General features: G+C 49.0%; 2 protein-coding genes across 3 annotated transcripts in view; both read right to left on the bottom strand.

Annotated features, from left to right (window-relative positions):
• Positions 1–1,522: 1,522 nt before the first annotated feature.
• MAFA (MAF bZIP transcription factor A) lies at positions 1,523–3,322 on the bottom strand. The gene has a single exon (XM_048938877.1). The coding sequence runs from the start codon at positions 3,320–3,322 to the stop codon at positions 2,462–2,464; it is 861 nt and encodes a 286-aa protein (XP_048794834.1). The 3' UTR covers positions 1,523–2,461.
• A 4,203-nt stretch (positions 3,323–7,525) lies between these two features.
• Positions 7,526–26,836, bottom strand: part of ZC3H3 (zinc finger CCCH-type containing 3) — a 154,970-nt gene continuing 135,659 nt past the window's right edge. For both annotated transcript variants that reach the window (XM_048938848.1, XM_048938849.1), the window contains exons 10-13: positions 22,186–22,355; positions 20,694–20,902; positions 9,702–9,785; positions 7,526–9,604 (exon numbers count right to left, since the gene is read on the bottom strand). In XM_048938848.1, the coding sequence (XP_048794805.1) occupies positions 9,573–9,604; positions 9,702–9,785; positions 20,694–20,902; positions 22,186–22,355 (495 nt within the window). In that variant the 3' untranslated portion in view covers positions 7,526–9,572. The remainder of the gene's footprint in view (positions 9,605–9,701; positions 9,786–20,693; positions 20,903–22,185; positions 22,356–26,836) is intronic.

Genomic DNA, 26,836 nt, shown 5'->3' with positions numbered 1-26,836 from the left:
CCTGAGCCTAAATCTTTCCCCTTAGCTGAAAAGTCTATTTTATTTTTTTTTGCTTTATCTTTTTCCATAATGCTCATTTTAAGGTTTTCTTGAAGGGGAAAAAAAAGTCAATTTCAGAGGTTTTCCTTTGGAGGAAAAGTCCCGTTTTTTTTGGTTTATTTTCGGTTTGTTTTCCTGCTCCCTTGCTTTAAAAAAAAAAAAAAAAAAAAAAAAAGCAAAAAACACTCAGAAGAGAGCAGCGAAAAGAGGGGGGAAACAAGAATAAAATTAAGATTTATTACCATTTAAAATCAAGCTCGGTTGAGCTGAGGTCCAACAGGATCCGCAGTCCCCGCGTTGGGACGGAGGTGACTTTTCGGTGACCACGGGGACAAAGGTCTCCGGGGCGCACAGGACACAGGGACTGGGGAATGCTCAACTGGAAAACAAAACAAAACAACCAACAACACACACAGGACACAAAAAAAAAAAAGACAGAAAAAAAGTGAAAAGCAAAAAGCACAGCGGGGCAGAGCCGGGGGCTTCGCTCCCTCCCTGGAAGCAACGCCAACAATGATGGAAAACAAAGAGTCACCCAATGAGCCCCCAGCGCCGCGACATGGAAAAGGGGAAAAGGAACCCAACCCCAAAACAAAAAGCAAAGCCACGGAGGTCCACGCATCGAGAGAACAACCGACCCAGGCTTTAGTTGAATATAAGTATTTTATCTTGATGCAACATCGTTAAAACCGTCACAAATCGAAACAACAGGTCGTTAAAAACGCTCCGCACCATCAGTCCCTAAAATGCACCAAAGCTCGCTTCGTCGGAAGACCCTCGTGGGTTCCTCCCCCACCCCCCATGTGATTAATATCAGTTTTCCCCAAATAATTAACATTTTGTGTGTATGTGTGTGTTTTCCTTCTTTAAATAAGCAACATTAAAAAAAAACCAACAACAAAACAACCCAACAAACCGCTCCTCCGCTTCCTCTCCGAGCACAATTGCACAAATTCTACTTATTTCCCCCCCCATCCCATCCCTCTCTTCTTTCCTTATTTTTTTGGGGCAGAGAAATAACGTGCATTTTCCTCTCCTTTTGTCAGCGCCGAGGTTAAAATAATTCGTTTCCCAGAGGGTTAATAAATAAATCTGGTGCATAGTGAGATAGCAGCCAACCGTTCGCAGTTCATATATTACTCTATTGCCTTTCAGGTCGCCCTAATTGTTATCTCCCCCCTCTCCCTCCCCCCCTATTTTTTTTTTTTATTTTTAAGAGCATAGATAATTTTAAATCTCTATAAAACAGTATTATTTAACCCAATCGATTCCTGTATATAGTGCATTCGGCTTCTTCCCAACATCATTTAAATTAACTCGGATATTATTTGCATGCTATTACATACAAACTTTTAAGACTCGTGTTTTTGTTTTTTTTCTTTTTTTTTTTTTTTTTTTTTTTTTTAAGGATTTTGTCTTTTTTTTTTTTTCTTCTTCATAAATCACCAAGCAAAATATAGGCTCAGGAAGAAAACAAACAAACAAACAAACAAAAAAGCAGAAAAAAAAAACCCCTAAAAACTAAACTAATTTCTACATATGTACAAGGGAGGGGGGGGGGGAGGGGGGAGGAGGGTGAATAAGTTAAAGAGTGGCTCAGGTTGGGGTGCAGGTGGTGGAGGGCCGGGCAGGGCACAGCGCTGCCAGACCTCCCCTCCAACCCCCTCCCAGGGCAATGCACGGGGACACCCCGAAATTAATTCATTATAATAATTAATGGTCATTAAAGGAGGGGGTTAAACACGCAGGGTGGAGGGCGATAGAGCTCCGGGGGCGGCACGCCGTACACGTCCCGCATGCAGGCTGGCTCCACGTCCGCTGCCTTTCCGCCCCCTCCCCTCCCAGGACCCCTCTTTGATTCAGTCCAAGTCCTTATGGGGGGTGGGGGGTGGTTGGGATCCCATTCCCCCGTATTTTCGGAAGAAAATACTTGGTTTTATTTTTGTTTTAATACAAGCAGATTGTTTTCTCTTCCCATATAAGGGGTCTATAGGATGACCCCCCTCCCCTGGACCCCCCCCTTTCCAGCTCGAGTCCTGATGGGGTTGGGGAGGGGGGGTCCCATTTCCCCATTTGTTCGGAAGAAAATATTTATTACAATACAGTAGCAGATTGTTTGCTCTCCCTGGATAAGGGGTCTATAGGACATGTTCCCCTCTCCCCACACAGGGGGGTCTATCGGATGCGTCCCCCTCCCCAGGACCCCCCTCCCTCTCCCTTTCCAGTCTAAGTCCTGATGGGGCTGGGGAGGGGGGGGGTCCCATTTTCCCCGCATTTTCGGAACAACTTTTCAGAAGAAAATAATATATATATATATTTTTATACAAGCAGATCGTTTGCTCTCCCCACATCGGGGGGAGGGGGGGGGGGAGGAATATAGGGGCATTGCAATGTCACCCCCCCGCTTCACCCCACCCCGGGCTCACATGAAGAAGTCAGCGGCGGTAGTTTTTGGGGCTGCGGGAGGGGATGGCTCCCGGGGGAAGCCCCGCGCCGCCAACTTCTCGTACTTCTCTTTGTACAGATCCCGCTCCTTGGCCAAACGGGAAACTTCTTGCTTGAGTTGTTCCACTTGGCTCTGGAGCTGACACTTCTCGTTCTCCAGGATGTGCCTCTGCTGGACCCGCTTGTAGCGACAGGACTGCGCGTAGCCGCGGTTCTTCAAGGTCCTCCTCTTCTGCTTGAGGCGAATCACCTCCTCCTTGCTGAATCCCCGCAGCTGCCGGTTGAGCTCCCGCACCGACATACTCACCAACTGGTCGTCGGAAAACCTCTCCTCCAAGCGCAGGTGGTGGTGGTGATGGTGGTGGTGGGCGTTGTGGTGGTGGGCTGCCGGGGGCAGCTCCTCACCCCCAAAGGGCTGAGGCCGGAACGACTCATAGCTCTGATGGTGATGATGATGGTGGTGCGGAGCGCCGATCAAAGCCTCCACAGCATCCTCCGGGGTCAAGTTGAGCGCTTCGGGGTTGAGGTGGTGTTGGTAGCCCGACATCCAATACAGCTCCTCCAGCTGCGGTTTGGAGCCCAGGGGAGCGGCGGTGGGACCAGCACTCGGTTGCCCACCGGGGCTGGGAGCGCAAAAACTGGGCGAGGAAGGCACGGAGGAGCACGGGGTGCTGAGAGGGGTGGAAGAAAGAGAACCAGCAGGCAAGCGGTGGCACAGCCTCTCGGCCTCCGCCGGCTCTTTCTTCACCTCAAACTTCATCAGGTCAAAATCGTTGACGTATTCGATGGCGAGGGGGCTGGTGGGCAGCTCCGCGGTCATGGCCAACTCCGAGGCCATCTCAGTCCATGGAGGGGAAAAGGTTCCCCGCCGCTTGCAGCGGGGCTGGGAGCAGGGAACCTCCGCTGAGGCTCCGCAATGGGGTGAGGTCGGGCTGTCCGAGGCGGAAATCTTTGGGTTCCCCCCACCCCCCCCCCCTTGTCCTTTCAGGCTCCGATGAGGGCTTCACTGCGCTTCTGACAGGACAGTGCTCAGGGACTCGGCTCCGGGATGCAGCCAAAATCCAGAGAACTTCCAATGGGGTTTTGCCAACGGCTACAGCACCGGCTCCTGGGAATTTCCGATGGGGTTCTGCTTCAACTCAACTCCGAGTACCTCCAGCGGGTCTTTGTCACCTACTTCAGTCCAGCTCCGGGGATCCTCTGACGGAGTTTTGTTGCTCTCTTCAACTCAACTCCGGGAAACCTCCAGCGGGGTTTTGCTTCAACCCAACTCCGGGGAAAACCTCCGATGGAACCGTTCCTGGGGACTCCGCTCCAGGATTCAGCCCAATTCCGGGGAAACTCCGATGGAGTTTTGTTTCAGTCCAACTCCGGCTACCTCTGACAGGGTTTTGTCGCCGACTTCAGCCAAATTCCAGCGGAGCTCCGACGGTGTTTCGCTTCTGCTCAACACCGGGAAATCTCCGGTGGGGTTTTGTCGCCGACTTCAGCCCGGCACCGAGGAACGTCCAACGGGATTCTGCTGCCGACTTCAGCCCCAACTCCGACGAAACGGTTCTTAGAGGCTCTGTTCCAAGATGCAGCCCGACTCCGAAGAACCTCCGACGCTGCCTTATCGCGGACTTCAGCCCAACTCCGCCGAACCTCTGCTGGGGTCCCGCTCTGCGACCGCCCACTCCCGACGGAGTTTTCCGTCTCCCCACAGCCACGCACAGGAGCTCAACCCCAGCTTCCACCCGGGAGCGAAGCGCACCACGGGTCTCTCAGTGCGGGATGCCCGGAGCTCTCTGCGGTTCCTCCGCTGCCTCCCAATGGCGAGCAATGGGGCAGCGCCCTGCCCGCCCCTTCCTGCCTTCCCCTTGGCACCTGCCCCAGCCCCACCTCCCCGGGGCTGTGAGCCTTCCTCTGCCCTCCTCCTCCTCTTTTCTCCTCCCCTCCCCGGACAAAACGGGGGGGCGGGGAACGCACTGCTACCCTCTCCCCGCCCGCACCCTCCGCGGCACAGCGCTGAATGGAGCCCTCCGCCTTATATATGGGGAGAGCCCCTTTATACCCGCCCTTAAGGCGGGTCTTAGGGTCCGCCAGCCAATCATAGAGGCGACCGCCCGAGGATATTTACATATTCCCATGGCAACGTCCCTGGGTGGCTGTCAATCAATGAAAGGAGGGAGCTCGCCGCTGCCCGCGGGAGCCCCGCAGGAGCCCCCAGGAGGGTGGCGTAGAGCTTTCCCCTATGGTACCACCCCCTATAGGCACCCTCTATAGGCACCCCCGTGTCCTCACCCTCACAGCTCCCAGCCACCACCCCAAGCAAGCTGCAAGGATCGTAATGATGGAAAAAAAACAAAACAAAACAAAACAAAACAAATCCCTCAATTTCCATCTGAGAACCCCCAAAAGAATGAGCGGAAAAACGAAAATGTGGTTTATTCAGCCCAAATTTCACATGATGTCTCACCGTCCCTTTCATCCCACAGATAATCAGATACCAAACATGGGGGCAGCCCCCTCCTAGCTCGCTGTTCCCACTGGGGGGAATGCTTAGCATCCTTCCCATGGCACAGCTACACTTGCACAATGCCTTAGTTAGAATTTTCGGAATTCTTTTTTTGGATTTTCCCATGATCTGTTGTTTTTTAGGGAGAATGCAAACACCAATCCCTGCATTCAATGAATAGGCGTCAGGCTGATTTTTTGCTCGTTTGGTGTGAAGTTGGCACTATGGAATCTTCACTGGGTCTTCCAGGTGGAAAAAAACATTGGTAAAATCAGGGTGAGAAGCACCAAAAAGTCAACCTGAGCATCTTGGAGCTGTGACATCACTTTGAGGCGTGAATGTAGAGTGAACAAAGGGACTATGGGGTGAACACAGGGATTATAGGGTGAACGCAAGTGTTATAGGGTGAATGTAGGGGTTACAGGGTGAAGGTGCATCCCAGTGCATGAGATCCCATCGTGTTGGGATGCTGTGGGGTGCTGAGCATCCTTTGGGATGTGGTCCAGGTGTGGACGCTGCTCCCAGCCCTGCCACCTCGTGGCTGGTGGGGCTGCAACGTGGGAGGGAGGAGGGTGGGGGGTGTTTGGGGAGCCCCAGCACTTGGAGAGCTTTGGGGTTGATGATAATGGGGTCAAGGGTGGTGTTAGAGGGGTTAGGGTTGGTGTGGAGATGCACACCAGAGCTAGGGATAAAGCACATGGCACAAAGTGTCCAGAGGAAACTGAGGCACAGGGATGCCACCATGGCCCAAATGTGAACCACCCCCATCCTATGGGGTCCTCTCCATCCACACCCACGAGGATGCCACTTACACCACCACAGCCTGACCCCAAGGGTGGACCACCTCTATCCACCTCCTCCATCCACACTCACCCATTGGGCTGGCAGAGACCCCCAGTGTGAGGATTTGGGGACGGGGACACAGTTTTTCCCATTTTCCTGCTGACAGGCAGGGCTGAATTAACGCAAAAGGGTTTGTTTGTTTGTTGAGGAGGCAAAGCAAAGAAAACCTGCTGCATCCCAAACAGTTAAAACCAAGGGCCATTCATATTTCTCCATGCGTTATCAATATCCCCAATATCTACCAATACATCCAGTATCTATAAATACTTCTAAAAGTCAAATGATGATTTTATGGACTGCAATGCACAGGGGCTATGGGACGGAGGTGATATAAAGGTGGGGGAGGATGCAAGAAAGGATGTAGTGCAATAATAAAAATGCATCTTGTGGGGTGTTTCAACCATGTTTTCTTGTGCTCTTCCAGCTTGAAAACCACCTGCAGCAACATGGAAAAATGCCCCCAGAATTGAAAACACAGCTTGCAACAACTCCACAACCTGTAATGTGGTGTCATTGGGATTTGCCGCAACCCAGTGGGTGCCACCTCCCATGAGCATCCTTGGGGTACCCAATTGGAATCACCAGCAGTGGACAGGAGCCACGGATGGATTAGGATCAGGCCAGGATCCAAGCGGGGCCGTCGCTCGGTATTTTTAGCCCCATCCCTTCCCTCCCCACCACGTCACGTTGGTCATCTAAGTTTACTCACAGGCGGTCGAGTGACATAACCAGGTTGGAGGGCACGGGATGGCAGCGGGATCGCGTCACCCTTTGCTTTTAGCTCCTGTGGCCCTTTAACCCTTGGAGTATGGATGGGCACCACGATCCCGTGTCAGTGCTGCCTCAGTTTCCCCAAATTGCTGTCGGATTTGGCAGGCTGCAGAAGTGGGGTTACAGAGGGGATGTGCAACCCAAAAGTGAAGGCACCATCCTGGTGACCGTCCCTTACCTACCGCTAAGCACAGATCTGACCCGAGGGAAGGGTCAAAAATAATCCTGCTAAGGTTAAAAATTGTGTGAAGACATGGGACAGGACAGGGGGGAGGAGGGCTGGGGACAGCCACAGTGATGATGGGCAGCTCGAGGGAGATGCTACCCTGGCACCTGCTTCCCCAGCAGGGGACCAAGAGCTGTGCCAGCAGCCCTGGATCGTGCCTGAGGGTTTTCCAGGAAATGTTTAACGGCGCCCTCCAGAAACACTGCTCTGTATCCCTCCTCCCTCCTCCTTCTGCTGTCCCCATAGGGCCGAGCTCATGCAAAGCTTTCTCACCCTAAGGCAGCATCCAAGAGGCATGGATAAAACCCTACTGTGCCCATCACCAAGTGCTTCAACGCTCCTGGCCACCGTCACCTTGCAATGGCCATCCCTGGGGACCTTGCCACTCATCATTATTGGTGAATTCAGGTTTTTGATGAGGAAACCGTGTTTCTTGCACACTTCCAGGGATGGTTACTCCACCACCTCCATGGGCAGCCTGTTCCAATGCATGATCACTCGTTCTGAGAAGAAATTTCTCCAAATATCTGAATTTTCAGATTGGAGTGGGGGTACTACATACAAACCCAGAAGTTGGAAGATTTGCATTTTCGTGTTCAGCTTCCTCAAGGGAACAACGTGGGACATTTGTGCCCATTTCGCACTCAATGCATGACTCCGGTAGAGTCATAATGCTGAAAGATGAGCAAAGCTCCAGGCAGAAACTCTTTTATTTAAATACAAAACCGCACAAGTTAATAAAAGACATTTAGTAACAACGGGGACGACAACAACTTTATTAAAAAAAAAAACCAAAAAACCAAAAAAATAAACAATGAGGAACTCCATACACAATGCTTGGTTGAATTTTCCCATAGAGACGGTCACACAAAATCGGTGCAGAAAGCAGAAGAAGGGTGGAGCAATAGGGTCCCCCACTCTTAATTTCTCTGCCCTTCTTCAAGAGGTGACAAGCATTGATGACAAGGTGCCTTTGGTGGCCTGCCATGCCCCAAGTCACCCGAGCCATGTGTCAGGGTGAAACACAACCCGGGGGCTCTGCCTACCGTAAATCCCATCACTCCCTCCCTTTAGGAGCTGGGCAGGGGGGAGCCTTCCAGTCTCTGCCCCTACCCTCTATGGGGTGCACACACACAGCTCCTCTGGGGGATGTTCTGGGTGTAAAAATGCAGCCATCAGCTTTAATGGAGCTGTTGTACACCTGAGCCTGCGGCGACACGGTGACATTGTCACCCATCCCATGACCAAGCACACCTGGGTGCCTGCTCCCTGGAGACAACAGAGCTGGCACCGCCACTGTCTTCTTGTTGGAAATGCCAGAGGTGGGGGCTCACGGGTTCATCCAAGCTCCAGTGGGATGAGTGGGGTGACGCCATGAGCATCGGGACCAAGCAAAATGCGTTTGCAGTGCAAAGATTGGCACGTGCATGTAGAACTGTGGCACTGCCCCCGTGGGGCACGCAGTCCTGAATTGTATAACGCTGCTGCATTTTCCCTGCAGGGCTCTCAAAATAAAGTTTGTCCTAAGGTATTGCCTATCAGATAGGCAAATCTTGCTATTTAAGGACACAGATGAGCAAATCATGCCTCCTGACACCTCTTGGCAAGGGTTGACCTGTCCTCCGTGTCAGGGAGCGGCATCCACCACCCAAAACCGCTCTGAAAATTGAATCCATGGATGCAAAAATCACGGCAGCATTTCAAAAACTGCAGAGCCAGCAGAAACCTGCTTGGCAGAGGGCTCCCCACACGCCTTTAAATCATGGAGATAAAGGCATGGAGCAGGAAAACCAAAACCTGGCCAACAGACTGAGCACTATCAACAATCATCAGTGCCTCCATCCATCTGCACAACGGCAGCAATGAGAGCCATGATCCATCTTTCATCAGCTCGTTGCTCTGCAGGAGGAGGTGAACCAAGACCTGAGATTGGCACAACTTGTCACACGGATCAGGGCTGGTGCAGGGGAGCATCAAGGGTCAGGATGAACAGGCATCCCCCTAGGAGATAGGATGCTGTGAGATATCAGATTAATAATGCATGAGGGACAGCAGTTGAGCACTGAGGTTGTGCTGTGCTGAGCAGTTACACTGCTGTTGTTATTTCCTACCAGGCTGGGAGCTGCTTTTGCTTCCATGTGGATTCACAGGGGTCCAAAGACCCTGAAAAAAGCTAGTTTGGATCTTCAGGAGAGCAAAACCCGCTGGGACACATAGCAATGGTCTGAGCTCAGTGCTGCTCCTGAAAATAAGGGATGGAGCAGGATGCAGGCTGGCTTTTGGCATGGAAACTCCAACCTATGTGGGAACTTCGTGTCATGCTACACCTTACCATGATGACTTGAGATCTGCAGGTACCTCATCCCAAATAGAGCAAGGGGTGTGGATGCAGGCATATGACCAAGGATGCTTGGTAGAGTATCCTACCTTGTATCCTACACCCAAGCAGTGTCCATGTGCCTGGCTGGTTGAACATCTCCACTCTTCATCCTCCCCAGGAGCCTTAAATAAACCAACTTAAACCAGAATTTATTCCCAAACTTAAAATACTTCAACAAAACCACCTCCCTGAGGTGCTGGGCTGAGGGAACGCTTCTCCATGCCACTGCCAGGCTCTCTGGTGAAACAATATCCCAGAAAATTGAACAACAAAAAGAAGGTGCCATGTCCCAGCACGGTGTCCTGAGGTAGGTGCCAGGCAATGCCTGGCTCAGTGTTTCCTGAGCTGGTCAGCTGCCACGGGGACAACGGTCACAGCCTGGGCTTGATTTGCAGCTGTTTGCCTGAAAAGGAGAAAAGCAAAAAGGTGGAATTGCGTCCCACGGTGCCTCTAAGGCTTTGTGTTCCACCTCTGGAAGGTGGCATGGGAAAAGGTCTCACCTCTACTACTTCCCTCCTCCAGAGTGGTGCTTTCTGAGTCCTGTAAGGTCACCCACATTGAGGTTCTTTTCCATTTGCTGCCACCTGGAAGGAGAAAGGGACAAAAAGAGGAGAATGTCATCACAGTTCCTGCTCTCTCTGCCCAACTGCCCATGGGTTGATGGTTGGACTAGATGATCATATTGATCTTTCCAACCTTAATGATTCTATGACTTTCCCACTGGAACTGCCCCTCCTTGAAGGAGAGTGTGCCCCAAAATTGAGACCTCATCTAAAATGGGCTTTGGTGTGAGCGGGGCTTTATGCAGCTTGGGGTTGGGTGATGCTTCACCACTGCCCTGCCAGCTGCTATCGAGGACACACATCCCCCCACAGTGTGGACTGGTGTCCTTGTCTCTGGGGATGTGTTTCCCTGCTAACCCAGATTTGGGGTGGCCAGGATGGAGCTGACTGGTTCCCCAAATCCCCGTTGAGCATCCTCAGCCACCAGCAAGCAGCATGGAAGGAAGGCACCTGTGACTCTCACTACATCGCAGTGAACTGAATTTGTTGTAAGCTCCCAAAATTATGGTCAAAACATAAAGCAGTTGAATCTTTAAGCTGCAGCATAAGGTGGAAGGTCATAGACTGCTCTGGGGCAAAGAGAAGAGCACCAGCAAGCGAGAGGTTAACTCACACTTGGCACTCTGGTGAAAAGCTTTGGGGACATTCCTATCACCCTGGAGACAGAGAGTGGGTTTGACTGCATGGGACCTTCAGGATCTTCCAGGTCCAACCTCCTGAAACAGGACATGCAGGGGGAAAGGGACCCATGACTCAAATGTGCTCGGAGGCACCCGCAGCCATCCGAGTCACCGAACGGCGATGACGAGAGAGCAAGAGGGAAAAATGATAACCAAAAAAAAAAACCTGCCTGGGGATTTGGGGCTGCATAGCTGATGGGTTTCACGACCCCGTGATGACAAGCCCGGTGATAAATCGCTTCTGCCCGTGAAATCAGGAGGGGGTTTGGGGATTCAGCCTGTGCGAGTACAGAGATGAGAATAGCTCTGGAGCTCCGGAGAGTGCTGCTGCCATCTAGCTGGGTCCCAGCACACAGGGCTGGAGGATGCTCTTATGCAAGGATTTGAGAGGGATATTCAGCCATCCCTGAGTATCCCAGGGTGCTCTGGAGTGTTGTTTTGGAAAGCGAATGTGTATGTAGAAAGCAATGCCTCTTGAGGGTATTTACACCATAAACAAGCTCAGCTTTGGTTTGAGCAGGGACTTTCTGCTCTGGGTTTCCAGCTGCTGCTCTGCTCCCAAAGCTCTGGGTTTTGAGTCTCCCTAGAACCTCCTCACTAATTTCCATCCTGCGCTCCCTTGGAAGAGCAGGTGAACAAACATTTTTTGGGGTGCTTACTGTACGAGAGAGACAGATGGAAGCAAAGCAGCAACAAGGGATGGGAACGGAGGAAAACAAACCATGCCTCAGTATGCCCAGCACGCCTTAAAGAGAGTCTCACACACTCCTATAAAGCTGAAACCCCATGATGACCCTTTTGGAGATGACCCTTTTGTAGGACAATCCCATGCACACTCCATGACTATGGTGGTCAGCATGAAGTCCTCCTCTGTTTTGATGGCAATAGAATGTACCTTTCTGCAGAGCTTCTCATGTTCTATTTTCTCCATGGGGAGGTGGCTACAGGGTTCTACCTGCAGGGCAAGAACTTTCCTACAGGGAGGCAGAAGCATGGAAGAGGACAAGACACTGAGATGAACATGGAAGGGAAAAGGAGCTTCTCCACAGGTTGCTGAGCAATGAGAGCTACTTGGAGAAATCCTTTCTGATTTGGATAACATCATGGAGAAGGCAGAAACAATCCTTTCCAAACCCTATCCAGATGTTCTGGTCACAAGTACTACATGACTGGTTTCTGGTTTGACATCAGTCCATCTTTTCAGCCATCATCATCAGCACCTCTTTTCAGAAAGTCTCCTGCAAAAGCAGCATCCCCAAACCAAATCTGGCTCTGGAAAGCCCAAGAACACATTGTCCTCCAGGAGCCAGGGGAGCAGCAGGTCATGTCTGTGAGCTGTTCTTCTCTTCTAAACTTGGGTAAACAAACTTGCTCAGAGTCTACAGTGCCGTGGCAGTGATGCATAGCTTTGGAGCTAATTTATGTAAAACAAAGAGGGCTCATTTAGCACCTTTCCACCCTTAATATAACACCCATACATCAGAAGGCTGCATGGCAGCCACGATGGCCTCAGCTATTAGTCACCTGTGACACAGGCTAATATGGCTTTGAGGAATGGTGGCATGAGCAGCTCAAACTCTCTGAGCTTCTCAAGACTCTCCCAGTTGGAGTTAGACTCAATGATCCTTATGGATCCCTTCTTATCTGGGATACTGTATGATTCAGTTTTCCACCATCCCAGCAATTTGGGCTGTGCAGCATGGTATTCCCATTGGGTATAGCAGAAGAGGTGCAATGCTGTTGCCCATCAACACCAAATGGGAGAATCATAGAATCCTTTGAGTTGGAAGGGGTTCTTAGAGATCATCTAGTCCAACTCCTTTACAACAGACAGGGACACCTACAGCTAGATCAGGTTGCTCAGAGCTTGATGACCCTAAATGCATCCAGGAACAGGGCTTCCACCTCCTCTCTGGGCAACCTGTTCCAGTGCCTCACCACCCTTACTGGAAAAAATTTCCTTATATCCAATCTAAATCTCCTCTTTTTTTTAGTTTGAAACCATTTCCCCTTGTCCTATCACAACAGATCCTGCTAAAGAATCTGTCTTCTTCTCTCTTATAGAAAGAAAATCAGCATTTCCCTGTTGCTGCCCCATGAGGACCGCATCCTTGATCTGATGGGAATGCCAGAAATGGTTCAATTCCCTCAATGGAGCCAAAGAAACTTCATTAGCTAATAGTGGCACAGCAGCATGAAAACCACACTTTGCAATTCAAAGCAAATATTGTTAGCAAAGGAGAAATAAAGATTTATTCTCGGGGAAGAAAAAAACCAAAAACCCACAGAACAGCCAACAAAACAAACAAAAAGCTAATTTTTAAATCTACCACAATTAACTTTCTGACCTGCACAGAGCAAGACTTTGATTTTAAACACATTCTTTCAAAATGACGAAGATGCTGCATTGAGAGACGTGGTTTGATGGGCATGGTAGGGGTGGGCTGGGGTTGGACTTGGTGATCCTGATGGTCTTATCCAAGTTTAACGATTCTATGATTCTGTAAGTCGGCATGGTGGGGATGGGCTGATAATTGGACTTGGTGATCTTGGTGGTCTTTTCCAACCTTAATGATTCTATGATTCTATAAGTGGGCATGGTGGAGATGGGCTGATAATTGGTCTTGATGATGTTGGTGGTCTTTTCCAACCTTAATGATTCTACGAGAAATCGCAGCAGGGCTGTAAAGATGAGTAGTAATGAAATAAAACCAAAGCACACTGGGGGCGAGCAACTCAGCGCAGGCAGAGCTCAGTTTCCCACTTTGACTCTTGGATGGAGATGGTCGTATTGCTGCTCCTGCAAAGGATGGGGGGACCTCATCAAGAAGTCGGCCCCATGCTGGCAGACAGAACTACATTTTCTGCTTTTGTGCATGGTAGATTCTGCAAATGGCGTGATCAATCTTGGGTCGCATCTCGCGCTCCTTCACTCTCTCCCACCCCCCCCCTTGCATTTCGGGAGCGACGCAATCCATCTTCCAGGAACCAGGTATATAATTTCTAGTTAGCGAAAGCAGGGATAAGAAGCCCCTTTTTCATTACGATGATTGAACTGCTTCCAAAGAGAGGAGCAGGGCTGGATCGTGAGCCCGGCGCGCAGAGCCGAGTTGCTTTTGCTGAGCTTGTCAGCCTCGCTGGAGAATTAGGACTTCCAGCATTCTTCCTTTTGATGAAAATCAACATTTATTTTGCCTAAGCCTAAGAAGGTGTCAGGCAGATGGAGAAACTTGCCACTCTTCGCTGGGAGAAGGGAGTGAAAGAAGGAAATCTAATAGAAATATATTATCAAGTCCGAGGAGTGGACACGGCAGTAAATCACACTTCAGGTGGCACCATTATATTTTTCAATAAAACCAGGCTTCCCCCAGACACATCCTTGCCAGGAGGCTCCAGCTGCACCCAAGTTAAACAAAATTTGCTTCAACCAGATGCTGAGATAAGGGGGAGAAGATTTAAAGGGATTTAAAGGGACACTGCCGATGGGGAAGTCCCCTGGATGGGGGACAAAAGGAGGTGGCTCTGGTCCCTGTCCCCAGATCCCCTCTTTGCTGATGATGGCTGAGTGTTGAAAAATGATTTTCTACTGCATTTCTGATGTTGGGAGACAGGGCATGGAACCAGATTGGGAAAGGAACAGCAGCCAAAAACATTCTGCATCTGCTGGGGACCACATGACAGCTCTGCTCCATGCGTAGAAGATGCCCAAATCGTAAAGCGATGGGATGCAGGGAAGATGAATAGCATTGAGAAAGCTTGCTAACAGCTTTCCAAATCCCTCCACCAAAGTATAAAAAGCCTTGCTAGAGAGAAAGCTGGTTGTTAGAAGGATGCATTCCCACTCTCCAAGCCAAACCTGAGTGCAATGGTACATTTTGCCTCCATCTCTCTCCCAGCCTGAGGGACTCGTCCTTTGCTGCACCCAGTCAGGCTCTGTATAGGGCCCAAAAATAAACCCTTAGGAGCTCCCCTTTGGTGAATGAGACAGCAGCAATTAGCAGAAGAGTGGTGCTTTGACCACATTCCAGTTATTAATACAATGGGAAGCAAAGAACACCAACATACATCTCAGCACTTCCCAGTTGATGCACAATCTGGAGGGAGAAATTTCTGCTTTTCTCACCAAAATCCCACATACATTTTTTCACCCAGCCAGGAAAAACATCTTTTACCTGCTCCCCAGCCACCTCATCTGTCATGCTGATTACAAGGAGGTTTGATCCTGGACAACACCAAGGCTGCCTCCTAGCCTGTGTGTGATGTACAGAGCAATTTCCCGTGCCATTGTGTGCAGTGGAAGTATGCAGGAAGGAATAAATCATTGCACTTGAGATACACACAGATGGAGATAATGAATACATATGATGCCATAGGGTGGAAACTACCCTTACACTTAACCCTGTAGCCTGAGAACTACACTAAATCCATCCAGTGAGAAGAACTTTACCAAAAACTCACCCTGGTGCTATTCCATCAAAAACTTGTGCTCCTCAAGAAAGGTTTCAAGGCTGAGATGTTAGGAGAAGCTCTATCTAGATGGGAAAAAGCCTCCAGTGCTTTGATGGGCAGTGCCCATCACCTGTAGCAGGACATCCTCACAGGGATGTATCATTTCTCTTTAATTCCTTCTTTTTGGAGAAAAGAAAACCAGTCATGAGAGAGGCAACCCAACCCGACCTCCTGTGTTGCTGTTGCTCCAAGAGGTGAAACCCTACGAGCTTTTCCAGCCCTGCTACATCTCATTTCCCAATCCCCACCTACCCAAAGGGAACTCCAGCTGTGAAATGCAAAGCTTGCAAACCATAAGCCACAGAAGTGGGAGAGGAATATCATTAGGACATGGGCACCACAGCGATGCTTTATGGTTTGGGAGTCAATGATGACTTGGGTACAACCAAATATGGTAAATTTTACATCTGTCTTCTACTGGTGGATTGAAGGGATGGGATTTCACCATCTCAAAGGGCTCTTCCATCTCTGGTTTTCAGGTCATTAAATAACTCAGGAGGAAACGACAGGGCTGTAATGTCATAGAATCGTAAATGTTGCAAAGACCACTAAGACCATCAAATTCAACCATCAGCCCAATACCACCATACCACTAAACCATGTCCCTCAGTGCCACATTCACCCTTTACTTGAAAATCTCCAGGGATGGTGACTCTACCACCTTCCTGGAGAATTGGAAACACATAGGCATTTGAGTCCAGGCTAGGAAATCATAATGAGTATTTTCAGATGTGGGATGAGACAGAGGCTTCCAATTTAGATGGAGAGCCCCATCAGAAAAAGTCACAGCACTCATCAGGTTTACTGGAAGTTTCAATTAAACTGGCCATTTTACAATTAAGAAAATTAAATAACCCTAAGGAATAATCCTAAGGAACACAGTCCTCAGCCAGACCAATGATGTGGCCCCACAACTTGAGCTTCTCACCCTTATGTGGGTGCCTATGAGACATGGACCAAGCAGGGGTACAGCAGAAAGTCATGAGCTACTGTCACCCTTTGGGTGATGCACCAAGCAAGACCTTTAGGAAAGTTCCTTAGAAGTTAGGAGGCCCACCAAATTGCTTCTACAGCACCAGCAGTTGGGGAGATCCACCAGGACCCAGTCCTACTAAGAAATGGGGTTCTGGTAATGTAAGGAGTTTGGAGGAGGGATATACAGAACACGAGCAGGAATTAGCAAGACTGTGTGCCAGTGCACGGTTGGACTTGATGATCTTGGAGGTCATTTCCAACCTTTATGATGCTATGAGTGGGCACAGCAGTGAGGGGCTGATGGTTGGATTTGATGATCTTAGAGGTCTTTTCCAATCTTGATGACTCCATCGAGGAGCTTCCCTATGTCAGGCTGTAGGAAGCAGCCCATTTCAGGAGGCGATCCCACCTAATGAAGAGGTCACAGAGGTGGATCAGTTACAGGTGCAGTGGCCAAGATTCTTTCCAAAGACAGGCAATGATCCTAAGGGAGGGCCAAGGTCTTTGTTCCACCATATACACGACCAGCCAGGACTCAGATCCTCAGAGAAGTCCAAGGCAGCTCAGACACCTCCTGAAGGTAACCAGGATGGAAAAGAGAGAATGGGGATTTTTCACTGAAGAAGAGATTAACAAACACACTGGAGCAACTCCAGTGGAGGCCTCCAAGATGGCTGGGGCTGAACGTCAAGGAGACGCTTTTGACAACACTAAAAAAAAAACAGCTCCCTGAATTTTACCCTTAATATTTTCTGCCAGGTCCTAACAAGAGGAACAAACTGTAGTGCTGGCTCCCATTATCTTTGCATCACTCCTTTCCACCCAACCCTTCCATCACCTACATCTAGAAAGCAGATGCTTTCTAGAAGGCTTCGGGGCATCTTCTGTCACTCAATCCGAAGGGTTGTTTTGGCATCTGCCTCATCCAGCTGCCAAAATAAAGAGTTTTGAATCAAAGAGCTTGTGATGGAAGGAATGCTGAAGGGGACGCTGCAGGTGGTGAAGAACCATGGGACCCTCCACATGGCATCCCATTGGGATTCTTGATGTGAGGGGAACCAATCACGGTCATGTAAAGGGCTGAGAGCCAGCAGAAGAGGACGTCTGTGTCCAACATCACGGGGTTGCCATCCCATGCAGCTCCATGGTCCATGGCAAAGCAGGAAACACAGCACGGATTTGGGTTTGGGAGGGTAGCCAAGGGGGATTTGCGTTTTCAAAGTTATTCCTCCAGAAGTGAAAGCTGTAAACAAAAATAGAAGCGCTGCACCTCAATGAATTCCTCCAAAGCAAAAGTGTTTGAGCGTGCTCAGCGGAGCCGTTAAAAAAGACTGTAGCGAGCATCTTCCATTAACGTTACGACCGTGAAATATGACAATAAAATGATAGCCGTATGGTCGCAAATTTGCAGCCCGCCGAGTTGCTAGGGGTTTATCGTCACTCAAACGTGCAGAGAGCTGTAAAATGTTTACAGAAAGGGTCGTTTGCAGCTATAAAATCCTCTTTTCTCTCCTAAACAAGGCTGAGTGGAGCCATTTACAAACCCCTGAATGTTCATCGGGGGAGAGGGGAACATCTGTTCTCTCCAGGAGTTTTCAGTGATCTTCTCGAACAAATTAACTAAAATGGGTGCTTTCTAATTAAATTAGCACTCGATTGGAATGGTTTGCATTGGTGCGCTTGCTTACAATTAGCGCGGGGAGGCCAGTTAGGCTCCAGCATAAGCTATTTTAACTGGAAGGTGAAATATGGAAGTGCCCATTACCTGCATGCATCTACCAGAGGGGCTGGGATGCTTGTGCACCCTCTGGCTCAACCCTCCCAAGCATAGAACAAAGCAAACAGGATGGGAACGCACCAAGTGCTCATCCCAACCACAGGGTTTCCATCAGCAGGTTGATTCCCATGTGAGAACAGCAATCCATGTCCCTCCTTTCCAGTCCCATTTTCACATATCCCATGTCTACAGACACACACGAAGACCCTGCAAGCTCACACCAAGCCTGTTGCCCAGGTTGGTCCCTAAAAGTCATCTCCAAACATTTACTGCACTTGCTTCTCTTACACACAGCACTTTTCTCCCTTCCTCCTGTTCTTGTCAGAATTAAAAGCGCATTTTCTCAAATTGTGACTGTTTAACCAAGCAATTCAGATCACTCTGTAATAATAACCTGTCCTCCTCTTTATTTACCATCCCACCAATTTGTATGTCACCATCAGGGTGTGCACGCAGAAAGTGAAAATCATCACTGTGCTCCCCATACAGGCATCTCTTGCTAGATGTGGTGGGGAGAGCACAGATCCCAAAACAGCATCACAGATAAAATCACAGAATCACAGAATTGTAGGGGTTGGAAGGGACATCTAGAGAATATCTAGTCCAACCCCCCTGATAAAGCAGATTCCCTACAGTAGTATCATAGATTCATTAAAAGACCTCCAAGACACCCAAATCCAATCTCCACCGTGCCCAATAACCATGTCCCTCAGTGCCACATCTCTACAGTTTTTGAACTCCAGGTAAATCGCCCCCCTGAACCCCACCACTTCCCTGGGCAGCCTGTGTCAATAGGTTGCAACCACTAGATACCAACTATCCAGAGCTTCACAAGGACCAATCCTGATCATTACACACAGTACCTTAAGATACAGCCCTGGCTTTAGAGGTGATGTGGGCACTGTTAATCATTTGGGTCCTTTCACAATATCAGCATCCTCTTGGCATGATCAGGATGACAGTCCTTCAGTGGCCAAGGCTCCTTTCCTCCCATTAGGCTATGGCTATTATTGTGTCCCTGGGACCTTCTGTGTGTACTGGGATGAATCTTAAATCACTGAATGCATCTCAGTGATAGGAATGGGCAAATCTGAGTACCCAGCAGGGGAGGGCCAGGTTGCATATTAGAAGAATGTTCTTCACCAAGTGGATGGTTGGGCACTGAACAGGTTTCCCAGGGAAGTGGTCATGGCACTGAGATTGCCAGAGTTCAAGAAGCATCTGGACAATGCTTTCAGACATATAGTCTGATTTTGGGGTGGTCTTGTGTGGAGACAGGAGCTGGACTCAATGATCTTTTAGTGGGCAGGGTGGGGGGTGCGTTGATAGTTGAACTTGATAATCTCAATGGTCTTTTTCAACCTTAATGATTCTATAATTCTATTCTATGATCTTTATGGATTCCTTCAAACTCGGGATATTCTAAGACTCTATAATTCTATGACCCTCACACCTACCCCAGACCAATCATGCACAACCCCTGCAGCTCTTTGGAAAGGAAACTGATTGTTCTACAGATATCTGTGATTCCTTCCTTGCTTTCCTTTCCCTGCCAAAAGGCCATGTACCCACTGCAGCACACAGCTGAGCAGTCATCCCTGCTTGCCTGTGACTCCAGGAATATGTTGCTAAGCCTGGGAATTTTCTTCCTGACAGCGTTGAGGCATCTCAGACCTCCTTGGCTTGAAGAGGGGTTTGCACTTGGCTGCTGAGCAACTCAGCCTCCACTTACAGAGGAAAGTGCAAATGCCCTGGTGCTGAATTCAACCCTTGTCCCAGCAGGATCCTGCTCCTGGGTTGGAGGATGCAGGAGATCAAGGACAGGGAAAGAAGCTCAGATGTTTTTTCTAGCCCTTCCCTTCACAGTAAGCCACATTGTATGAATTTCATCCTACGTCTCCATTGCCAGAGAATGAGACAGAGCTCTCCAACTCAATAGACTTATCCTGTTTCAGAATCACAGAATCATTTAGGTTGGAAAAGATCACTAAGGTCATCTAGTCCAACCATCAGCCTCTCACCTCCATGCCCTTGTCCACAGCTAGACAAAAAAAATTACAGGTCATCTTTGAAGCTGTTCTGTTTTTCTATCAAATTCTCCCTGATCTCACCTCAAGCTGAAATGACAACTTGCTGCTACAAAATGTTTTAATTTTTGAGCCCACTCTGCTCTCTGAGATGGTGTTCAGGAGATGCAACTGTTGCACATCCTTCTCATGGAGAGGACACAGTGCAAAACATAAAGCAACGTCCAGCCAAAATGTCCAGAGTTGGAAATCATAGAATCACAGAATGGCCAGGGTTGGAAGGGACCTCAAGGATCATGAATCTCCAACCCCCCTGCCACAGGCAGGGCCACCAAACTCCACATTTAGTACTAGACCAGGCTGCCCAGGGCCCCATCCAATCTGGCCTTGAACACTTCCAGGGATGGTGCATCCACAGCCTCTCTGGGCAGCCTGTTCCAGCACCTCACCACTGTCATAGTAAAGAACTTCTCCCTGACATCCAACCTAAATCTTCCTTCCCTCAACTTAAAACCATTTCCCCTTGTCCTGCTGTTATCTACCCTCTCAAAGAGTTGATTCCCCTTCTGTATATAGGCTCGCTTTAAGGTACTGAAAGGCTGCAATGAGGCAGCCTTCTTTTCTCTAGGCTGAACAAGCCCAGCCTGACTTCGTAGGGGAGGTGCTCCGAAGACAGGCTGAGAAATGACCAGGTATGTTCCCAATGGAGCAGCTCCAAGGCACAAAATGAGGATATTAGGTTCTGCTTTGCCCTGCACTGTATCTCCATCACCTGTGGACATATCTGGATCTCCCCAAAGCACCCCAAAGTCCCCTACCTTCCGACTGAGCTGCTGTTGGAGCCAGCACTTAGAGGACTGGAGACTCATTCCACAAAAACACATGGATAACTGCGGGGAAAAACTTTCCTTGATGGTGATTTGAGGCAGCCCAGAGCACATCCAGTCCAAGTACTTCCTACCTGGTTCATCCATTGGTTCATCCTCATCCCTCTCCACTTTGCATTTCTTATCACCCGGAGAGGTTGAGGACTGGAGGGAGATGAAGGATGGCAGTTTCTGCAGACAGCTGCTTCGAGAGGTGTCCACTTCTTTCCAAAACTTCACATCCTCCTCCATGCTGGAGGGTCCGGGCACTTCCCCATCATGAGAGAGTTGAACTGGATCATTCCTAGAGTAGGAATACACACAAAAAAAATTAATAATGGAAAATAGAACAATCCCTTCCTGGCAGTGCTGAAGTGCACGGAGTGGAGCAGCAGAGCAGCACGTGGAGAATTTCTGGGCTTCATCCCAGGCTGATCCTTGTCTCTGATTTCTGGTGAGTGCAGATAACATGACAGTTCAGCTCGTTTGATATGTCTGATGACGGTGCTAAGAAAGGAAAACAACCCCCTGGGCAGCTTTTGAGCACTGCAAGCTGCCACAGGGCACCTAAAAAGAGCAAGGAGCTATTTTGCACCTCATTCACATGGGGGATGTGAGCTCGGTATCATTTCAAGGCTCTTCTGTCACCCAGAGAGCCTGCTGAGTGCTTGGCCCCTCTGCTACCATACAAGGTAGGGCTGGGATGGGGATGATGGCAGCAGAGTGGCAAAGAACCCCAAGCTGGTGTTTTCTTCTCCTTCTAACCAGGACTTTTAGAGAAATTTAGGGGTTTATAGTCCCATTTAAGTTTGGCTTTAATTTTCACGACACTTCAAGCGTTTCAATTCAAGGAGTAAAACTTGTGGCAGAGGATGGAGGAAGTCAACTCAGATTGGATATTAGGAGAAATTTCTTCTCAAAATGAGTGGTAACGCATTGGCACAGCCTGCCCAGGAGGAGGTGAAGGTCCCTGGAGGTGCTCAAGAAACACAGAGATATGGTTAGTAGTCATGGTGGGGATGGGTCAACAGTTGGGCCTGACGTTCATAGCGGTCTTTTAAAACCTGAACAGTTATATGATTCTATGATCTTGGCAGTGATAGCACAGGATGAAGCTTGGGGTAGCCTGAAGCACAACAAATCACCAACACCCCAACCTCTAAAAGGTTTGGAGAGATGCTACACGCTCATAGTTGCTGCCATGATTAACCAAGAACACAAGCCAGTCTCTACCAGAACTCCTCCATCTCCCAGGTGGACGTTCTACAAAAGCCTCAGTGATGCCTGAAGGTGCCAAAAATTTGGGCAGCACATTTCTAAGAGCAAGGATACTCACATTCCGATGGCATGAACAAATCATAGGGCAGTGAGATGCAAGCAATCCCCATGGTCCTCCCCATCAGCTGTGCTTCAAGACCTTTTGGAGACCTGATCCATTTACCCATAAGGACTCTATCAAGAAGGCACTGCAGTAACTCATGTCACTGACATCTTAAAGTAAATCAACATGCAAACAGATATGTGTATCCATAAGAAGCAGTCTGAGAACACAGTGGTTTAAATGCAGTTTCTTCTGCTCTTTCCTACCTGTTTGTCTCCTCCCAGAGCCATCTGCACTTGGAGGGGGAGTCTTCACCAGCACAGTTCCCCGGTGAGTGACGTTTCTTTTTTGGGTGCAGCAGCTTGCAGCAGGCGCCCCTGGGGCAGATGCCTTTCTTGGCAAAGTCTGGGCAAACCAGTGTGTGCTTCTTCTTGCACTGGGAGAGAAAAAAAAGAGAGGCATTGGGAAATGTCTTTGTTGAAGTCTCTGCAAGAAACATGAGTTCCCAAAGTCGGTCTCCTTCAGGTGGCACAACTCATTGCTAAAAGCAGAGAAGGATGTGCTGGTGCTTTCTCCTCCACACCAAATGCATTATTTCACATCAAAATATTATGTCAAAATATTAACCTCTTCCAGGAGATGCTACATATTCACACATTCCTTTCTCAACACCTGACTTTACAGACCCAAAATGCCAAAATTTGGATAGCAATCACCCCTGAGAAGATGGCACTGATGGTCTCAGTAGGTTAACAGAGGTGGAAAAGCCAGTTTCAGACAGCACACTGGAATATAAAATTTTCCATTCCAAGTTCGTGATCTCCCTTGGTCAATGGAGAAGGAGTATGAAAGGAACAAAGCACATCCCTTTTTTGCTTCAAAATGTGCCTATTTGGGGACTGTTGCCTCCTTGCCAAAGGAGGAGCTGGAGCTCAACCTATGGTTTCCAGAGCAATGCTCACAGAGGGAATCAGTGGCAAAGAGAAGTCTGCAGAACTCACCAGATGGGTGTTCTTCTGGCAAATGGCAATTTTTGGCACATGAAAAGGCAGCAAGGCAGAAGAGGTAGCTTTGGACGTGATTTCTAACTAGAAAAGTTAGTTGGCTTAAGGGAGAATGACCAGCCTCTCCAACTCCAACACTGGGATACCACCACCCAAGGGACTGTCTCACTCTGCTCTGTGTTGTGTGGCCTCACCTTGAGCACTGGATGCAATTTAGGAACAGAAGGACATAGAACTGTAAGAGAGTGTCCTAAGCAAAGCTATGAAAGTGGGAAAGGGTCTGGTGGGCAAGATATATGAGGATCAGCTGAAGTCCCTTGGTTTGTTCAGCCCAGTGCAGACAAGATTGAGAGGAGACGTTATGGTGGCCTACAGACACCCCATAACAATTCTGGTTACAGCAGCAGGGTCTGAGGGAAAGGCATGGAGTTGATTCAGGGGAGGATCAAGTTGGGAAAAGGTGGTGGTGGGCATGGAACCCCCCAAGGGTGGTGGTCACAGATCCAAGCTCAAGTTTAAGGCGTGTTTGAACAATGCTCTCAGACATAGGGTTTGGATTTTGAGTGGTCCCATGTGGAGCCAGGAGTTGGACTCGATCATTCTTACGGGTCCCTTCTAACTCAGGATATTGCATGATTTTATGATTCAAAGATCCTTGTGAGTCCCTCCCAACTCAAAGCATTCTACGGTTTTACAGATGCTGCCTTACCTGACCATTCACACTACAAAAACTCCTTGCTCCAGGACAGCAAAGACACTAAAATTTTGCACAAATTTCAGAGAAAGCAGAAAAATCCATGGAAAGAGAAAGTTTGCAGAATGACCAGTAGACCAATGACCAATAGAAATGCATCTTCCCGCAACAGGGAATCACAAGATGTGGGTGAGCTCCTGCCCTTTTAATACCCCCAAAGTGGAGCTGTATGGGAGCAGCCCCCTGCGGTGACCTTTGGGAGGGAATGGCAACCCTGCTGAGTTGCAGGAGTGAGGGGACTCTTCTTGAAAGGGCAATGGGGTCTGGCAGCTCAAGGCAATCAAGGGTCTGCCAACATCAGCAGTGGAGAGAGGAACTCGACAGCTAGAGGCTGGCACAGCAGGAGGGCTAGGGAGCCGGACAGATACACCAACATCAGCTCTGTGGGGTGCAAGAACCAGGAGGAGGACTAAAATTCATCAAAAACAGCTCCAAGCACTTTCCCTCTCTATTTCAAGGAGCTTCCATGACGTTATATCAATTGATAGGTAGCATGAAAGCAGAGCATCTCCAAATAGTGCTCAAGGTTTGCCATGACTCCAAAATCCCACTGCTCTATCCCACCCAACCAGTGCTGGAAAATCAACACTGAAGACAATCCCTGTAGGCGAGGTGTCAGCTCTCATTGAATCATGGAAGTATTAATGTTGGAAAGATCACTAAGGTCATTTAGTCCAACCATCAGCCCATCTCCACCACCCCATTCACAGAATCACAACATTGTTCATGTTGGAAAGTCCACAAAGATCATGAACTCCAACAAAGTCTCATGAGATGGTAGGAATGTGAATTTTTTGGTATGCCATTCAACAGGGAGTATATGAAAATGAGCTCCTGCAGCAACACAATGCTTCTCTCAGCCTGCTTAAGCAGTCATTATCTTAGAAAATCTAGAAAACACACTTTTACGTCAAGAAGTTTGGCAATACAGTTTTCCTTTTTACCCTACCTTCTTCATAACTTCCCAACCTCTGGCAGCTGAAGATAAGGACCAAGAGTAAGTGATTAGAAAAGGAAGTGATGGGGCAGCTTTACAATAATTTTTTCCCCACATATTAGCAAGCAGGAGAACAAACATCTCAAACTGATAATTGTCTTAAAAAAATAAGAGGAACAAAATGGGCTGAGTAGGGAATGGGCCAAGAAAAACATCCCTGAAGGTGATCAAGAAATGTGTAGATATGGCAATGGTAGGAGTGGAAAATCAAGATGAGGAAAACCAAAGGATGTCACAGAGTCTCCTCATTGGAGATCTTCAAAAGCCACTTGGGTATGGTCTTGAGTAGGCAGCTCAGAGCATCCCTGCTTGAGCAGAGTAAGGATCAGATGGACCCAGAGGTCCCTTGCAACCTCAACCATTCTGTGATTCTGTCTAAGGTTCACAGCCAACCACCACCTCCGGTTCTCCATTCTTGCAATGACAGTGATGCCATGAGGACCTCTCTTGCTTCTCTCTTTGCTTCCAACAGAGCACTCTTGGTGGGTGGCTGCTCTCACATCTCAGCTTTGGCCACGTACCTATGCGGCTCTTAGACTTTGCTCACCATGAAGACAGAACAGGGCAGGTCTCACGTTTCTCACCCGAAGACCTTCAAGGCTGCTGCATCTTTTCCCAGAAGAGTGCAGGGAGACAGGAGATTCCTGCCCAGGGTGGTCCCTGGCCAAAGTCCCATAGAGCACCTGCTGCTCACCATCCTTGGGGCTCTGCTGTATCACTTGTGTGCAAAATGAATGCCCTCTGGGACGTCTTGGACTTGATTACACTTATGAGTCCCTTCCACCTTGAGATATTCTATGATTCAATGACTTTCCACCTGGAGAAATCGTGCTATCAGAAATGGTAGCTCATCTGTGGTTTTGCAGTTTGGTCCAGTCCAACTGATGCCCAGCTTTGCCACGGCAGTTCACCAAACACTATTTGTCAAGTTAACTCCTTATATTGATTTATTTGCTTCTCAAGCAATGCAGAAGACTTCTGCATTATTGAGAAATGCATCCCAAGTCAATTACCACTAATTATCAGCAGGGCAGCAGCTCTCCCCAGAAACGCAAAATCTTCTCTTGTGTATCTTCCAGCACAAAAGCAAATGTAGAAAGGAGAAGAGCAGGAAAAGATTCCTCACCTCAAAAAGCCACATTGATGAATCATCCTTGGAACAGTCACCACTACATCAAGGAACGATGGAGAATGGCATTGATTTGGGGAAAATCCAAGAGATGCACATGGCTGCTTCTTTCCAGCTGAGAGGGACCAAGGGACCGTGCCACATCCACAGATGTGTGACATGCGTGTCCCCATCCCCACCAATCCTCCACAGTGGGAGCAGGACTCGCCACATCACCATCTGGTCATTGCCTCCACTGGTGAATATACATTTAATATTAAAAAAACAAAACCGCATGCGACTAATTCCAGTGCTGTGTCCCTGGCTCAGCTTTCAATTGACTTTGCCCCCTCTATTTATCTATGGGAGGGAGGGGACAGCTCTTTTTTCTCTGCCTCGGTGCCTTAAAGCCAGATGAAGTGGAGGGTTACTGTAAAGCTGCTTGCTGCTTGCCACATGTCAGCCAGGGTGAAGCAATGGGGTGGCCGAGCGACCTCTCGCTCAGGGCCACCCGATCCCTTCCACCTGTCAGGGTGGCTAATTATACCCCGTGGGACTCCTGCCAACAGGCAGGTTGTACCATAAAAAGAGAAAAACTATCTGCCTCCTTCTAGCAGCGAGGAGAGAAAACCCACAGAAACCCCAAAACTTCTTCCAAACCAGCTGCGCTGAGTGCCCATGGAATGGCATCAACTTCATGGCATGGGGTCATCCCATGGAGCGAGGTCATCCCATAGAACGAGGTCATCCCATGGATTGGAAACAGGGATCAGCCCCAAGGGGGGCTCGTGTTCCAGGGTCTCCCCAGTTTCCCTGCTTCGGAGTTCCCCTCACAGCCTGCCTGGAGCTGAGCAGCAAGCAGTACCCAAATCTGGGATGCTGCCTACTGGCAGTCCTATACCCAGGCCTCTTCCCTAGCTGCCAGGGAGTCCTGGGTGAAATTCAAGGTACTGCTCAGCATCCAAAAAGCCATAAATGGCCCCCAGCCCTGTCACTCACAAGGGAGGCGTCAGGCACAAGTGTATTTGTGGAGCGCAGCCTTCTTTAGCCCAGA

This window comes from Lagopus muta, chromosome 3, assembly GCF_023343835.1.
Source record: "Lagopus muta isolate bLagMut1 chromosome 3, bLagMut1 primary, whole genome shotgun sequence".
Classification (NCBI taxonomy): Eukaryota; Metazoa; Chordata; class Aves; order Galliformes; family Phasianidae; genus Lagopus; species Lagopus muta.
This window is presented reverse-complemented; position numbering and strand designations above follow the sequence as displayed.

Excerpts from the sequence above, each read along its gene's own strand:
- MAFA (XM_048938877.1), bottom strand. The coding sequence starts at position 3,322 with ATGGCCTCGGAGTTGGCCATGACCGCGGAGCTGCCCACCAGCCCCCTC.